Source organism: Melospiza georgiana, chromosome 8 (genome assembly GCF_028018845.1).
Source record: "Melospiza georgiana isolate bMelGeo1 chromosome 8, bMelGeo1.pri, whole genome shotgun sequence".
NCBI classification, from domain to species: Eukaryota; Metazoa; Chordata; class Aves; order Passeriformes; family Passerellidae; genus Melospiza; species Melospiza georgiana.
Window position 1 is genome coordinate 25,711,771 of NC_080437.1, and position 12,391 is coordinate 25,724,161.

General features: G+C 44.1%; 2 protein-coding genes across 4 annotated transcripts in view; one reads left to right on the forward strand and one right to left on the reverse strand.

The window, feature by feature from the left end:
• The window catches only part of SLK (STE20 like kinase), a 49,463-nt gene extending 43,061 nt beyond the window's left edge, over positions 1-6,402 (forward strand). For all 3 annotated transcript variants that reach the window (XM_058029666.1, XM_058029668.1, XM_058029667.1), the window contains 2 exons: positions 673-786; positions 1,286-6,402. In XM_058029666.1, the coding sequence (XP_057885649.1) occupies positions 673-786; positions 1,286-1,432 (261 nt within the window). In that variant the 3' untranslated portion in view covers positions 1,433-6,402. The remainder of the gene's footprint in view (positions 1-672; positions 787-1,285) is intronic.
• A 219-nt stretch (positions 6,403-6,621) lies between these two features.
• COL17A1 (collagen type XVII alpha 1 chain) overlaps positions 6,622-12,391 on the reverse strand; it is a 32,618-nt gene continuing 26,848 nt past the window's right edge. Inside the window, exons 48-56 of the mRNA XM_058029239.1 lie at positions 11,664-11,792; positions 10,969-11,058; positions 10,331-10,444; positions 9,913-10,065; positions 8,788-9,195; positions 8,460-8,600; positions 7,814-7,876; positions 7,516-7,587; positions 6,622-7,348 (exon numbers count right to left, since the gene is read on the reverse strand). Of these exons, the coding sequence (XP_057885222.1) occupies positions 7,299-7,348; positions 7,516-7,587; positions 7,814-7,876; positions 8,460-8,600; positions 8,788-9,195; positions 9,913-10,065; positions 10,331-10,444; positions 10,969-11,058; positions 11,664-11,792 (1,220 nt within the window). The 3' untranslated portion in view covers positions 6,622-7,298. The remainder of the gene's footprint in view (positions 7,349-7,515; positions 7,588-7,813; positions 7,877-8,459; positions 8,601-8,787; positions 9,196-9,912; positions 10,066-10,330; positions 10,445-10,968; positions 11,059-11,663; positions 11,793-12,391) is intronic.

The window sequence follows — 12,391 nt, forward strand, 5'->3', positions numbered from 1 at the left end:
CATCAGACCCATTTGGGACTGGAACCCTAGGAACACAACCATCGCCAACTGCTCTTAAAAAAGTGCAGAGACTTGAAACCAAATAATTGATTTTTTTTCTTGTCATGCTTCAAAAGTCCTCTGAAAGTGAGGCAGATGCCGGGGTACCTTACTGAGAGAAATGTGAAGCTGAGGTGTGATTTGAGCCTTATCATAGGGCAATTTTGAGGCTGCTTCTGCAACCACCTTTGTCTCTTCTCTAAGCTCCATTTGTTTGTCTCAGCTCTTGGCACCAAGAGTTGAAATATTTCCAAAAAACAGCTTCCTTTTTAATGTAATTGGTTTTAATAAATTATACAGACTATCTTTAAAAAGCAAAGCAGAAATGCTGCATGACCTTGAAAAGCATCATTAGGCAGTGAAGCACAGTTTTGAGTAACACTCTCAGCAGCTGCCTTAATGATGCTCAGCAGTGTATTTGGATTTATGAGTGTTTCTTATCTCAATTGGCTCTGATGGAAAGATCAGCTTTTGAAAACAGAGCCTTGTAACATACTTTCATCTTGTAATTATTCACGTCACTATTTACACGGAATAAGCTAATTAGAAAGAATTAGGACAACATATGTCACTGTACAAATGTTGAGTTGCCTAATCTGAATTAGTTTTACATAAGGATTATCTTGTTTTAAGAATGAAAAATGCCATCTACTGGTTGAACATGAGACGCAGAAGCTAAAAGAGCTGGATGAAGAGCACAGTCAAGAACTGAAGGAATGGAGAGAGAAATTGAGACCAAGAAAAAAGGTAAATGGGAGCAGTTCATGAGTCAGGCAATTATCAAGGGTTTGATCTAGAAAATACAGACAGTACAAAAGTATTGCAGAGGAGGAGAGTCAAGCTGCCGTACAAAGCTGTTGCAGTTCACTGTATAATAAAAGATGTTTAAAAATTGCATAAGCTGAGCAAAGGACAGGTGCACCAAAACAGGCTGGGTGTTACCAGCCTCTTTGCAGGGCTCCCACCTGCAGCACGTGTGCAGGTTTGCAGGGAAAACTTAGCTGGAGGAAAATCTGAGGCTGGCAATTTATTTCAGAAGCCAGTAGGTTACTGCAAAAATTGAGTGATATATAGCAGACATATAGCTGGTGGTGGAGGTTGGTCTTGGGGGGGATTATTTTATTTTAAAAGGGAACACAGTAGAGTTTCACACGGTTCAGAGATTGATCAGACAAAATGTCTCCATAGTAATGGGTTTCTTGTACTTTGCCTTGTTAATCCTGTGACAATCTGATTTTGGTTTTAGATGCTGGAAGAAGAATTTGCCAGAAAACTGCAGGAACAGGAAGTTTTCTTTAAAATGACTGGAGAATCCGAATGCCTTAATCCTTCAACACAAAGCCGGATTTCCAAATTCTACCCAATCCCCAGTCTTCACTCCACTGGGTCATAACTCTGGGAACTTCTGGAGGATTTTTGGTGTTTGGAATTCTCCCTCTTTACGGTCTAACCCGACTTACCCGCGGCGTATGAACACCGGGGACCTCGCCTGTCTTGTTTTCAGTGGAGACAATCAGTGTCAGGAGCGCTTTCTTCACTCCCCTAAATAGAAGAAACAAACCAAGTGTTGGTGTACAGTGGTATTGTTACGTCCTTCAGATGTTTCAAGACTAAGTGGGCTTTTTATCCCAGTCTCTAAAAGTACATTACCTATGGTTTTGACTTTAAGCCTGAAATATTAATTATGCTCTTTCTCATCATAAAAAAAATGGTTTCTCATCTGAACACTTAAATTGTGTAATATTAGTTCTGCTACTGTGTTTTTAAGCATCAGATTTCTCCATGAGAGAATTCCACAATTGAAACTGCCATGAGAGGTTTAAAATTTTTATAATGTGAGCAGTGTCTTCATGGCAAGGACTGAAACTAATTACTAAGAACATGCCAGTAATCAGAAAAACAAACCCTTCTGTTTAAACACAATTGGCAAAAGCAAAAGCCTTTGCAATTTCTTTCGAAAGAAACCTCTGGCGTAAATTAAACTGAGCTGATCTCCATGACATGTTTTGTCCATTAGTTCCATAATGAAATGGGGTGCTAGTTTAATTAATACAGTGCCTGAAACACTTAGATATGCTGATCCTGGCAACAGGATACTGTTTTGTCATTTAAAAACACAAAACTCCTTAGCGTTGCTGTTACTGTACAAAACAAGATTTCTTGCTGCTACTGCCATTTTTGTTGTAAATCCTCACCCTAAAATATTTTGCACTAAAATATGTAAAGGTGAAAGAAATGCTAACTTTAAAATGCACAGTTTACTATTTTCTTTAGCTATTACATACAGGTGGTTAGTTCTACAAATTAAAAAACTGTAGAATGTATTTTTTAGAAAGCGGTGTGCAAAATGCACGTGGTTTCTCTAACTGTACCTGGAATGGGTAGAGCCATTGTTCTGTTCTTACCAAAGTCTGTTCATTTGAACTCCATCACAGAAGTGGAGGTGGATGGTCATATTTATAAATAACCATGGCTAAAGTCTGATTTCACTAGAAGTGTTAGTTTTTTTTTTTTTTATTTTAATCATTTTATTTTAAGGAAAGATTTAAGTTAAATATACAGACAAACTCCTTTATGAAGCTGAGTGTTTTGCTTTTGTGTTGCCACCTACTAACATAGGCAGTTTTTTTTTGAGTTCCTAGATGTACCATAAGTTATTTGCCTGACTGATCTGTAGTGGGAAATCTGAATTGTGTCTCCTATAGCAGGGTAGGGAAATACAGCTGTATTAGGTCACTTTTGCTGCACTCCTTTTGGTGGATGGAGGTTGAGTCATATCAAGGCAGTGTTACAACCTGTACTTGGGTATGTTGGAGCTCCATTTGTAAAATAGTATTTGCTTTCTGTCTTTTGAGGCCTGATGTTCTCTGATATTTTTGGGCATCAACTGCACCCGTTTTGTTTGCTTGCTTTGACTGTGCAACTGATGCCCATTCCATGGCGTTCATTTCATGGGAACAGTGTTGCTGCATGGCAATGAACTCAGAAATTAACATAGGACTTTAATCAGCTGTGGTTGAAACCTTGGATGCTGAAATCCTTGGACATTGAACCAGTATCTTCTCAATGAAGACACTTAATTTACAGCACAGTAAAAAGAAAATTGGAAAATGCATGTTTTAATTTAAATTTTGTAACTTTTTGGTAGCATAATTACTTTAATAGCTAGCCTTCATTTCTGGCATTTTATTATTTTAAATGTGTATTGTGTAGTGTTGTAAATTCACACACCATATCTCTAGAAGGTTCTTTGTTGCTGAATGCAAAGTTTTTTGAATTGTTTGTTTAGTAGGGAGAAACAAGTCTTTGAAGACCTTTTGCTTTTTAAGCTCCACCTTCATAAATTGACTGTTACTAAGGTAACATTAAATAATCTTCATCTCTATTTAACAGAATTTGTTTGCAATTTCATATGAAGTAGGCTCAGTGCTTTACCTGGGGAGTAGGCAGGGCAGGCAGATTTCCTCTTCTGGATTATGTCTACGTTCATCTCCATTAAATCCTCACAGGGAAATGTTAATAATCTTCTCCTTACGTTTTTGGTCGTTTCAGTGATACATGGCTAATATGTAATGGCATTCTGTTTACCTCTGTCTGAATCTCTTACATCTATTATCTGAAGATCCTTTTCACACAGGCCCTGCAATCTGATCTCATTGTAAATTGCACAAATAACTGTAACTGAGCTCTGGGATGAAGTGAGGGATCAGATGTGGTGATGGAAGCCTTGCTCAGGTCTCCAGGTGGGGAGCCCTGTGAAGCACTTGCAGCCTTGTGAACTGGGCTGAGAATTGATACCAAGCACAAAAATATGTTCACTGAGTGATAACAAGAACTAGCATGGGTACTTACACATCTAGACTGACAAAATTTGGTTTAAGTGTTGCAGAATGTGAGAGAGGTGTTACAATATTGTATCAGTGTCACAAAATTCAATTAAAATTAAATTTAGTCTCACATAGGCCTAAAGGACATTTCCTGAGATGTGAAATCCAATCTTTGTACTATCTCATGTCACCTCTCTAATGAATGTTAGCAGCTCCATCTCCAGGGTGGTAAAGTGTATTTTCTGCAGCCAATGTACTTACTTACAAATTCTTACTGTTTGGCAGATCTCATTGTCCCCACACGCTCCTCCAAAGCTGATCACAAATCAGTGTTTGTTCACCATTGTGTTCTACTACATTGTAAATTCTGTCCACAGGAAAACGAGAAAAGGCAATAAATCCCTGGATTGCAGTGCTGCGTGTGGGTTGTCCTCCTGTGTTTACAACTGATCCTCATGGAAAACCTGCCTGCAGGGCCTCAGCCTCACACCATGTGTTTCCCAAGCTCTGAAAGTGCATTTTGCACTGCTTAAGACATCCAGGGAGAGCTGGGGCTAAAGGTCTTCAGGTGCACCTGCTACCTGTTTTTAGGAGATTCTGGCTGAGGAGGGGGTTACCAACAAGGCAGAAAATTGGCTGTGGCAGCTCTTGATCTTCTGAAGTTCCAGGGGAACTTTCCTGCTTGTTTTATGAAGAAGACATAGTCCAGCATTTGATGCTCTGTGATCCCCATAAATCACATTTTCCTTCTCCAAGCATTCTGCTGTTGCTGGTGTGTACATGAGAGCTACACACAGCATGTAAAGATATGATACTGAAGATGTTATTCATATAATGTAGGTCCTGATTTATAAACAACTTATGAAGGAAAACCTTTATTTGAATTGGCACCTGAATTCAAATTCCCTGCTGGCAAGGCTGCACTGTCCTGACCATCAGCAGTCACTCAGAGTGATTTTTCACATCACATTAAAAACTGATGTTCAGTCTGAGCTGCACCCTTTTTTCCAGGTAATCTTTTAAGCTGATATTCTTTTAAAATTGCATTCACAGGTACTCAATATCTGATCTATCACATAGTTTAAGGAATTATTCTTCTGTTCCAGAGGACTTTATGATAACTCTATTCTACTGAATTATTGTCCTTAAAAATTGGAAACATAGCACCTTAACTAAGACAGAGCTAAGCAAAGCAGCAATGAAATCACTTTTGTCACACCATGTCTTGTGACAGCATCACATAGGAAGTTTAGGCTGATCCTCCAATTGAAATAGCATCTGCCTTGCAAGTATTTCAAGCTTGCTTTCATATAGGAAAGATTCAAATAGGTGGTTTAAATTCAGGCACTTGAGTTCACTTTCAGGTAGCCTGATTTTCAGAGCTGTTGTGCAGCTGTAGCTCCCAGGACCTCAGAAATATATCATTGCTGAAAACTGAAATGTACAAAGAAGCTTGGTGCTAGTTGCTTCCACTGATCTACTGCTTCTTGGTTTATCTGCTGTGGGGAAGACAGGCAAGTTTGAAGACAGTGACTCTCTGGTTGTTGGAGGAAAGGGCAGGGGGAGTGTTTAGGGCCATCACTGTGTCGATAAGTTGAATGTTAGCATTTACACTCTCATTATTTTACATCAAAATCTGTACTTCTAGATCTCTGAAACTTCCTTGTGTTGATGTGTCCATGCAAATTTCACAATCCCAGCCTCCTTCTGCCATCTTCACAGCAGTTGAAAATAGATTAGAGAGAATTAACCTTGTTCACAGGCAAGCCAAGGCCAGGATGCCCCATCATTTCTCAGTCTTGTAAAAGATGAGAACAGATAAAGGGAAGGAGAAGACAAAGGAAATTACAGTGGTTCTTTTACAGAACTTTTACTTGTCCTGCATCTCTTTTCTCTAGCTCAGTCCTCGTGCTTTGTTTTTTGTAGCTCCTTTGCACATCCAGTATCTGGGCAGTCAGTGGTGCCAGAGGAAAATCCCTTAAGCAAAAGCATGCTCATGCCCAACCCATGAGAAAGGGCTCATGTGCTTTCCCTGTAGTGAAAGAAGGGAGTGGCTGAGTCCAGGGTTGCCCTGATTTCACAAAGTCTTCCACACTTACAATTAGGTGGTAAAGCTTCTTTGGTAATGAGAATCAGTCCTAAAATGGTGGAAAGAACAGAAAGTGGGAAGGGACATGCAGTGTTGTACTGTCACCCCATTTTCTGTCAGGAAGCCAAGCAGAGCAGGAGCATCCTGTGACAAAACACGCGCCTGAGGCACCGCCGGCCTCCCTCGTGTTCTCCCAGCAGTTTGTTGAATGTTTTGTGTTAACTGCAAACTATTTTTGCCTTACAGAAAGCAACCAAAAATCATGAGATGGATGAATAATTGGCTAAGGGTCTCTGTACAGCTTGTGGAAGTGAACTTGCAGTAGCAGCCATACAACGGTTTTGGGAGTTTTTTGTCTTGTTTTTCAAAGTAATTTGATTTCATGGCTTTCTGTAGAATATTGTAATAATTCTGCTGTAAATACAATAAAATCACAGTTTGCTGAAATCGCCTCAATTTCGTTGTTGGAAAACTTGCGTGAAATACAAGTGATTTGTACAAGTGTTTGAGTGAACAGGATGATCTACAATGTTTAAAATAACTGAATATAAAAGTATTTAATGATTGCCATTGTATTTACCACTGTACCTCAGACCCATCTCAGACGCTTAACCCTGCCCACAACCACCTGCAAGCACAGACCAGCCATCCTCAATAGTTCAGGGATGGGGCTAAAAACACACTTTAATTGGGCTGTTTACATTTAAGATTATTTTTTACCAGAATTAAAAAAAAACAAGAACGTACAAAAATATTCTTACAAGATGAACAAATTACTTTTAAAAGTGCTTTGGTTTGGCCCTGTGTGTGTCCTGTCTCACTGTGCTGCTATAAATGGGCTCCACTTGAGGTTGGCAAAGCTTGTGGGGAGGGAATCCCAGGGCAGTGCAAGGCCAGGGTTTTTCACAGGGCCTTGTGGGCTGCATCTGATCCCTGACAAACCATGCATTTGGTGGGGAAGGGATTGTGTTGCTATTACATTACACTGCAACAGGATTGTTTTCTTTTTTCTGCATAGTTGGCTACTTGTTAAAAAACCCAGGTTTTTACATATCTGGGAGTAGTACAAGAAGCCTGGACTAGGTGAGAGAGGAAGCCCTTGTCAGCCCAAGGCCATCAGCCTGGGAGCTCAGGGGCACAAAGCCAAACATCAGTAACAGGAGCAAACACCCACACTGGGGCCATGCTGGACACACACAAGAGACATTCAGATCTGAACTATCAACTCTAAGGGGTCAGCTGAGCAGTGAGGATGTTTTAGCATTAAGGCAGTGAAGACTCAGGCTAATTTTCTATAGGTTGCTGGGAATGCTGCCCTGTGCATAACTGAGCTACCTCTTTCCTTAAACACCAACAGCTCTTCTTTTTCTTCTGCCAACATACAGTTGTTCACCTGGGGACCAGAAAAATCAAAAGGAGGGTTAGTTGAAAAGACCATGTAAAAAGACAAAAGATCCAAACCAAAAAACTGAGGCTGTGTTTTCCAGCAATTCCCAGGGATGGGCTGGTGCCATTTGTGACAGTCAGCCCTGCTCTCCTGGGAATGGCAGGTGTTCCTACCTTTCTCTCCCTTCTCTCCTTTTGGTCCCCTGTGCCCTTGTCTTCCTGGTGGGCCCATTGGCCCAGGGTCACCTGAAGGAATGAGAAGACCAAGTTTGCTCTTCAGCACAAGTGACCCACAGACAGGGACAGGCCAGGGAAAGGGACACCAAATCAGGACAATGTTTTGGCTGAGATCCTGAAGGTGCCACCCTCACTGTGAGAGGGTGTGACCTTGAGCAGTGCTGTGACCTCTGTGGTCACAGTGCTGCTTCCTGGCCCTGACAAGGCTGAAAAGGGAAAGGATGGCAAGCCTTACCTTTGGGTCCACGATAACCTCTCTCTCCCTTTTCACCAGGTGGCCCCTGGATGGCACCATGTGCTGGAGAGGGAAATGAAGGAGAGAGTGAATGAATGGGAGAAACCACTGCCCACCCAGAGAAGCTGTGAGTCACACTAGAAGGACATTCCTCTTGGTTAGATAGGATTAGACTGACAGCGAGGTTTCTAAACAGGGTTTTGGTCCCAACAAAGTCCCAAGGACAGGCTGTGGTGTCATTTTACCAGCACTGCTGTGTCACTCTCTCTAGGTGTCCTGGCTGTCACTAGGGCTGGAGCTGGCCCATGCTCAGGGTGGGGAATCTGAGAGCAGAGTGAGCAGCTGGCTCATGTTTCTGTACATGTGCCAGCCCAGCCATGTTAAAATGGGCCACAGAGCTTGTAAGCACAGAGGCCTTCAGGGTTTGGGATGAGTTTCCTACCAAGAGTGGGAAAAACTGATGTCCTTCCTAATGATAAGACTGCACCTCCCCAGCAAGCAAGGAAGGAGATGGAAAGACCATCCACCTTCAAGTCTGCACCTTGACTTTTGCACTGTGCAAAGGTGAGAAGATCAGTAGGTCTGTGAGAGGCTGGGGAGATCTAATATGCATGAGCCAGAAATGCCAAACCAAAATGTCACTCACTTCTGAAGAAGTCCATGAGGTCTGCGGTGACATTGCCATAGGCTGCAAAGACCTTGCTGATGCCAGGGGGACCAGGAGGGCCTGGGGGACCTGCAGGCCCCTGTGCTGTGTAAGACATCAGGTCCTTGAGAATACCTCGGCCTGTGGAATTAAAGATGCCATTGAAAGGAGCTCTGGGAGAACTGTGGCTGCATGCTGAGGCAGAAGGTGTGAGGGAGAGGTGTAGACAGCAGGAAGGAGAGGGAAAGGAACAGCGTGACCAGGCCCAGGGGGTGTGGAGGTGCAGGCTGGGATGGGGAGGGTCAGGATGAGCAGGCACTGCACTCACTCTGCAGGCTCTCTGACACACGCAGTGCCAGCTCGTTGTAATCCAGGGAACCTGTGAAGGAGTTGCTGTAGGATCTCGACCCTGCTGATGATCTGTGAGATTCCTCCTCTGCCAGCAGCCCATCAAAAGACCCAGCAGTGCCCATGGAGGCATCGTAGGCGCCATCGCTGCCCACTGAGGCGTGGTAAGAGGATCTGCTGCTCATGGAGCTGCCATAAGAGCTGCCTGTGCCCACTGAGCCCCCATGGGAGCCCTCAGCACCAAGGGATCCTCCGTGCAAGTGCTCAGAAGCTCGTAACCCATTGTATGATGAAGACATAGACCCAGACACAAAGCCACTGTCTCCTTTGGGTCCTGGTGGTCCTGGGGGCCCAGGGGGTCCTGAGATGTAGCTTCGAACTTCATCACCTACAAAATACAAGGGGGGACACTGGGCTTGACAGAGATACCACCTGAATGAAGACTGGAGTGTGAAGTTCTGTCTCACCAACCATCAGTGACCCTCATCCAGTGCCATTTGTCACGCAGCAGGCACATATCAACCTTGAACTTCATAGATGGCAAGACTACCTCTTTCCTATCTCTCCCACAATTTTGTGTGCTCAATCTTAGGAACATGCCCAATGAATTTGCAGAAGGCTGCACTCCTCAGACCAATTTCAGCACCTCTGCCAGAAGAGCCATTCTGTGACCAGTTTACCAAAACTGAGGTGTTTTTGAAAGCCTGCCCTGGACGGCTTGCCAGCACGAGCTCAGACCATTGGTGCTTCACAGCTAGCTCAGTGCTGCCTTCCAACCCTTCCATTATCCATGGCTCTGTGGGCAGATGTTTGCCAAAGAAAATGCTTTTCCCATGGTAAAAACTCTTGGTGACCTTCCTAGGGACCCATGTTCAGCACAGGCCAACTGCAACTACCCAGTGCTTGTCTTTGTCTCACAACACAGGCTTTGGCTGGCAGTTGGACTGAGAGGAGAGAAGCCTACAGGGTGCAGCACATTCCTGTAGACCTGGCTGTAGAGGGAAGGCTCCTACAGGAATGTCTCAGCTGTGGCAGAGCCAGTCACCTACACCAGGTGAAGCATATTTTGGGATGTGTGCAGGAAGGATGGATGGTGTTCCCTTACTCTTCAGGTACTGGATCAGCTCACTCCTGAACTCATCGCTGTTGGTGATGTCAGCATAGGACAGGAGGCCAGTTCCAGAGAAACCTGGTGGTCCTGGAGGGCCAGGAGGGCCTGGTGGGCCCCGGACTCCAGACAGGGAAGAGTATCCAACATCTTGAGAGAGAGAAAGAATTATTTTTCATCAGTGAGAGGATAAGGAAATTTCACATATCTGTCATGATCTTGAAAGTTTAAAGGCTCCAACCCCAATTTCCATCCCTTTACAGACAACACTGACAAATTCTTTTCTTAATACAGTGACTTTGTTTCCAGGGGCAGTCACATCCCTGCTAAATCTAAGCTAAATCTCAGCCTCAAGTCCCCCCTGCATCTAAAAACAGAATCACCCTGCCAGCTGTGAGAAACATAAGTGCTTTACTTTGAAGGTAAGCAGAGATGTCCTCCAGAGAGGTGCCTGGTGATCCAGGGATCCCTGGAGGTCCTGGGGGGCCTGCAGGACCAGGGGGCCCAACAACACCACTGAATTCAGAGTCTGTAAGACACAAGAGAAGAAAAGAAGTCACCCAAACAACCCCAACCCTAATGAATGTTCTTTGACAATACAAGTTATACCAGATACAACCAAGTGGAAGGGTTTTTTTCTCTCTAGTAATTCCTGGTGTAGTTTTCTTGGTGCACCTCACTTCCTGCATGTAGATGTCACACTGGACATTCAGGTGACTCCAAAGAGAGTAAAGTCCCTATTTTTAAAATATACTTTTAAAGAGGCATAAGAAATGATGCCTTTATGTTGCAGAGTTTGGACACAACAAAGGGCTCCTTCATGCCAAGACACCCCCACTGCTGTTGCTCCTCACAGGAGCATGGTGATCCAGCTGCAGCCCCCTGTGGGGTGTGCAGGTGCCAGCAGAGGCCTGCAGTGTTGCTAAGGACAAAGGACCATCAGAGGGTTGTTTGTGATGACAGGCCAAAAGGGAAATTCTGAGACTAAGGCTGTAAAAAAGGCCCTGGGGTCACACAGAGCCCCATGGCAGGAGAGTGAAGAAGCTGGCTCACTTCGCAGGTACGCTGTCAGGTCACTGTAAGATATCCCAGGTGACCCTGGAGGCCCAGGTGGTCCAGGCAGTCCAATGCTCATCCCAGAACCTGAAAAATCCAACAGATCCACATTATCAGAACAGGCTGTTACAGTGTGAGCAGACAGGCTGCAGTTCTTGTTCACAGGCAATGCAGGAGGGGCTCCTGCAGAGTGCAGAGTCCCCATCAGCAGCTGTGCCAGGAGCCAGAGCTCAAAGCTTGTTCTGGACTTGTGGCTTTGACCTGACACCCACAGACAGACAAGCAGGGGCTTCTGCTCCTGACAAAAGCTCTGCACCTCATGAACCCATTACATGATGGGGACACCCCTGGACAGACCAACTCTTTCACAGAGAAATATATCCTGACCACAGAGATAAAGGTTAGAAAGGCACTTAAAGGTGTTGATGGCACTTCTAAGATGGCTAAGATGAAATTTTGTTCCTAAGCTCAATTTTTAACAAAGAAAGGATTCATTACTAGTCTGTCAGTGGTATCTTAGCTACAGGGTATCTTTGTTCTCTTCCAAGTCTCTTACAGTCCCTGTGAAGAGGTCTCTGTACACAGGGATTCACACAATTAGCACTGGAATAATTTCTACTGACTTGACAGCATGAGCTTTGTGCTGGGCTCCCAAAGGAACAGAGAGAAACACACACTAATAAAACCATTACTTGACAAGTAGTTGATAAACCTCCTGGTCAGTTCATCATAATCCAGTGACAGAGACATTCCATCTCCCCCTGGCCCAGGAGGTCCTGGTGGGCCCCGAGGTCCAATGAGATACTGACGGATTTCTTCTCCTAGAAATGAAAAAAAAAACCAGTTTTTAAGGCTGTCCAGCTGCTGCACAGAACCAGGTGTGAGGAGATCCCAGCCTATGAGCTGAGCCCTCTCCAACAAGGAAACCACCAAAACCTATGGATGCAAAGCTCCTTTCCTCCCTCTTTTTGCAGTGAATTGTCCTGTATATAGTGCCAGAAACATTTGTGACAAGGCTGGGAACCTCCTATAATAAGGGTATAAGGAGGATGTGAATTTGGATGGCTTAAGGGACCTCCCTGTGGTCTGGTTTTTTTCAGGACACCCTGGACAACTTATTGGGTAAAGGGAATGAAAAGCAGTTCAGCTGGGAAAGACCATGCTGAGCTTTGTGACACTTTGGAGCCATTTGGAGCACAGTGCTGGCCAGCAAAATCATTACCTTCAGGGACAGCCAAATGACAACCTGGAGATTTACCTGTCAGCCCACAGTAACAGTGTGTATAGAAAAGAATACAGAGTTGGGGATCTCCTTCACCTTAAGAACAACAACATAGCAAGGCTATGGGAGAAACACAGAGTGGGGGAGCTGGAAAGGACAACAGCCTGAAGCAGCTGCAGGTAACTCCAGTTGCAGACT